This window comes from Morone saxatilis, unplaced genomic scaffold (assembly GCF_004916995.1).
Source record: "Morone saxatilis isolate NCDOM2014 unplaced genomic scaffold, NCSU_SB_2.0 Contig8, whole genome shotgun sequence".
In the NCBI taxonomy this organism is placed as follows: domain Eukaryota; kingdom Metazoa; phylum Chordata; class Actinopteri; family Moronidae; genus Morone; species Morone saxatilis.
The window spans coordinates 19,752,728-19,755,819 of record NW_023340257.1 but is presented as its reverse complement, the minus strand read 5'-3'; the positions used below and the strand labels follow the sequence as shown (position 1 = coordinate 19,755,819).

Here is a 3,092-nt window from a genome sequence, read left to right as displayed (position 1 = left end):
GGGGGGGGCTTGTGGACTCATGACCTCAGTAATAAAAAAAAAATAAAAATCCTGGCTATGGCCCTGATCATAAGTGCCTCGTCTCCACACTGACCAAAAATAGATCAGAGAATAAAAAAAAGGGCTCTGAATTTGCAGATCATGTGCCAATGATGTAAGCTCCACAGAGCTCCACTTGGATCCATCCATGCAACCCCGTCCTGTCTCACCTTCTTGATGTAGGCTGCGATGTCCTTCTCTATGTTGTACTTCTCCATGGCCTGGGTGGCACAGTCCACCGCGTCCTGCTGCATGTCCTCGGACATGTCCGCGTTCTTGATCACAGCTTTCCTGTCAGTCATGGTTGAGGATGATGATGATGCCTGCTGAGGAAGAAGAGAAAAAGGCGCACGTTCACCCCCCCAGACACTGTACTGCACTGAAAATGAACACCGCACGTGGTTGCTGGGGATGGTTTAGGCCAGCCGGATCATCGCCAAACATCAATCATACGCAGGAGAGTGGTCGCTTTGGCACCGCGTTTTTTCTCCCGTTTGCACTGATTCACAGTCATAACTTAGGCTCCTGTGTTTGTGTCCACATCCCTAACTACACGATGACTTGAGCGTTGCATAGATTGGCTGCGAAACTTGATACAGGTGGAGTTAAATTACTTGGCAAAATCACTTTCGGATAAAAGCAGCTTCTGCATCAGGAGAGCAAAAAGTATCAAAAGATGTCTGTCGTTACTGATCCGTACGGGCGCAATAACGCCCGCTGTCACCCAACCACTACACAAATACTGTCTCACCAGTCCACATGAATTAAAGACATACAGTAAAAGCTCACCATCACTAACTGGAATCAGAAATATGTACAGACATGCAAGTGAAAATCTCTCACATTAGGGAGATCTGCAACTCACCTTTTGTTGAGCCGCCTGAAAAACACTCCTTTCTAAATATATATGTATGTATTTCACCCAGCCAGGGGGGTAAGGTTTAGATGATGCTGCGGCTAATTGCTTTTTAAAGATTTACACAATAAGCATGTAGGTAGGTTGTCTCTCTGCTGTGCTGCTCCGACAGCTCCCCGCCCCTCTGCTGCATGCTGCGCCCTGCCATTGGCTGAGCCGCAGCCTCCCCGTGCGTTGCAAGCGTTTTTCTCCAGCTCCTGTCTGCCGGCATCTTATTTCATCCCACAATGCATCATTCACAGTATCCACCACTGGCTGTGGGCTAAGAGGAAACGAGACCTTGGCCGTAGGTAGGTATCGTTTGGCCGTGTGTGTACAGGGGTTTTCATCAGTCACCGCCACAGCTGAGAGACACTGGAGCTTTGAATACTGAACATATGAAGTGGTGTTTGTGTGTTTTCTGTTACAGCCACAGCTGCAGCCAAGCTTTTATCGGAAAGAGAGACAAGAGGGCCAATTTCCTGCTCCAGTGCTCACTTGGTTTCAGGTTTACAAATAACTGATTGTTAATTTACTCTTAAAAAAGATTATTTGTGGTTATAAATTCAGACACAGCCCTGTATGTTGCTTCTGAGTACATGGAGAGAAAAAGTGCGGTGAAGTGGGTTTATGTGTCAAATAACAACAGAAGCAAAAGTGTCCTTGTTTGAAAATGTTTTATTGAAAATGCTAAGAGAAAAAGAAAGATTAAGCAAAATAAAACATACAAACTACTCCCAAATAAAACCCTCTCCCAACCACCCAAATTTTTAATTCCTTCATACCAGGCATCTACGATTCCATCCTTTGATCCAACTTCCTGGTCCTCAGTTTCGTTTTCTTGTAAAATAAAGCCATTACCACTGAAAGACTTTAAATAGGCATGGGGGGGCCTAATAGAAAAAAAAAAGTTGCTCTGGGACTCCCGTTAATTAGTTCTGAATTCAACTCTCATTTGAATCCTGGAAAACTGATCCCGTTCCGAGCATCCATCCTTGCCTATCCCTTCCCTAATCGATCCACTCATCCAGCTCCAAGGATTGGGATCCACTGAGCCACTCCTCCAATCAAAACCTTGAAATACCAGGAAGAAAATCAGAGGCAGACTGTTAGAATAAAATGTCAAGATTTTTGGGCCTATTTTTTTTTTTCCATTTTGAGCACTCAAGAAAAAAAAAAATGCCACTGAGCACAAAAACTATCACTCCCTGAAGTTAAAACATTTTAACCAATGAGGACATTTAAGTCAAAAGTGGGACGCTTTTGCAACAAAGTAGTGATTCAGTTTTTTTTTTTTTTTACATTTGACAGCAAAAGATGTTACACTTACATCACAACACTTGATCTAGGACTGCTTATTCTGTCACAAGCCAGAGTAGCAAGTTAAAAAATTGTATATATACATAACAAAGTACAGCACATATGGCTTTGTTAAATATGACATGCAGGATATGACAACCTATCAAAATGTTCAATTTATGGAATATGAAGCGTACCATTGCCTCGACCTGATTGCTCCTCAATTAGATGTCCTATCCTGACCATATAAATGAAATGTGCTCCACAATGGTTTTATTCCAAATCACTTTAATCCTTCTCTTCAGATGTCTAAAGGAAGACACAAGGGTAAAATACAGTTAAGCATTGGGCTCCCCGTCCAAACAGCCCACCCCACATATCCAATGAGAAGCTATTTTCTTAAAAAAATAAACAAAAACAAAACTCAATTTTCGATACTTGCAAAAACATTGAGTGCAGGTTATAGCGACTCAACGTTTTCCAAGTTCCAACACAGCACAATTCCTATTGTTGCAAAAAAATTGAGAGGACAGAAAGAAGTGGAGAGAGGGAGAAAACAAAAGGACAAAGCCGCCGGAGAGGGAGGGGAAGAGGGGTGAAAGAGAGGAGGGGGAGAGGAGAGGGAGGTACACCTACATACCAAGATCATCCACAAGGACATCGGGACATGAAATGCAAAAATTAAAAATCAATTGCTGACATCTGGAGGAACTCATAGAAGGTAAAAACAGGAGGGTATACATCAAAAGGGCAAAACATCGGTGGTAGAAAGGTTTAGGAACGGGAGCGAGAGCGGCTGTGACGAGGCGAGTAGCGGGGCGATCCTCTGCCACGGCCACGGGAATTGCTGCGGCTGCGG

General features: G+C 43.6%; 2 protein-coding genes across 4 annotated transcripts in view; both read right to left on the bottom strand.

The window, feature by feature from the left end:
* dynll2a (dynein, light chain, LC8-type 2a) overlaps positions 1-1,067 on the bottom strand; it is a 3,801-nt gene extending 2,734 nt beyond the window's left edge. The window contains exons 1-2 of one of the 2 annotated variants that reach the window (XM_035679365.1): positions 905-1,067; positions 210-365 (exon numbers count right to left, since the gene is read on the bottom strand). In XM_035679365.1, coding sequence (XP_035535258.1) covers positions 210-341 — 132 coding nt within the window. In that variant the 5' untranslated portion in view covers positions 342-365; positions 905-1,067. The remainder of the gene's footprint in view (positions 1-209; positions 366-904) is intronic. The other variant, XM_035679366.1, reaches the window with a different exon arrangement.
* A 527-nt stretch (positions 1,068-1,594) lies between these two features.
* srsf1a (serine and arginine rich splicing factor 1a) overlaps positions 1,595-3,092 on the bottom strand; it is a gene marked incomplete at its 5' end in the record, with an annotated part of 3,077 nt that continues 1,579 nt past the window's right edge. Inside the window, 2 exon segments of one of the 2 annotated variants that reach the window (XR_004797458.1) lie at positions 1,595-2,008; positions 2,431-3,092. The exon segment at positions 2,431-3,092 is cut by the window's right edge and continues 125 nt beyond it. Coding sequence is in view for 1 of the 2 variants with exons in the window: in XM_035680299.1 (XP_035536192.1) it covers positions 3,008-3,092 (85 nt within the window). 2 annotated transcript variants of the gene reach the window in all.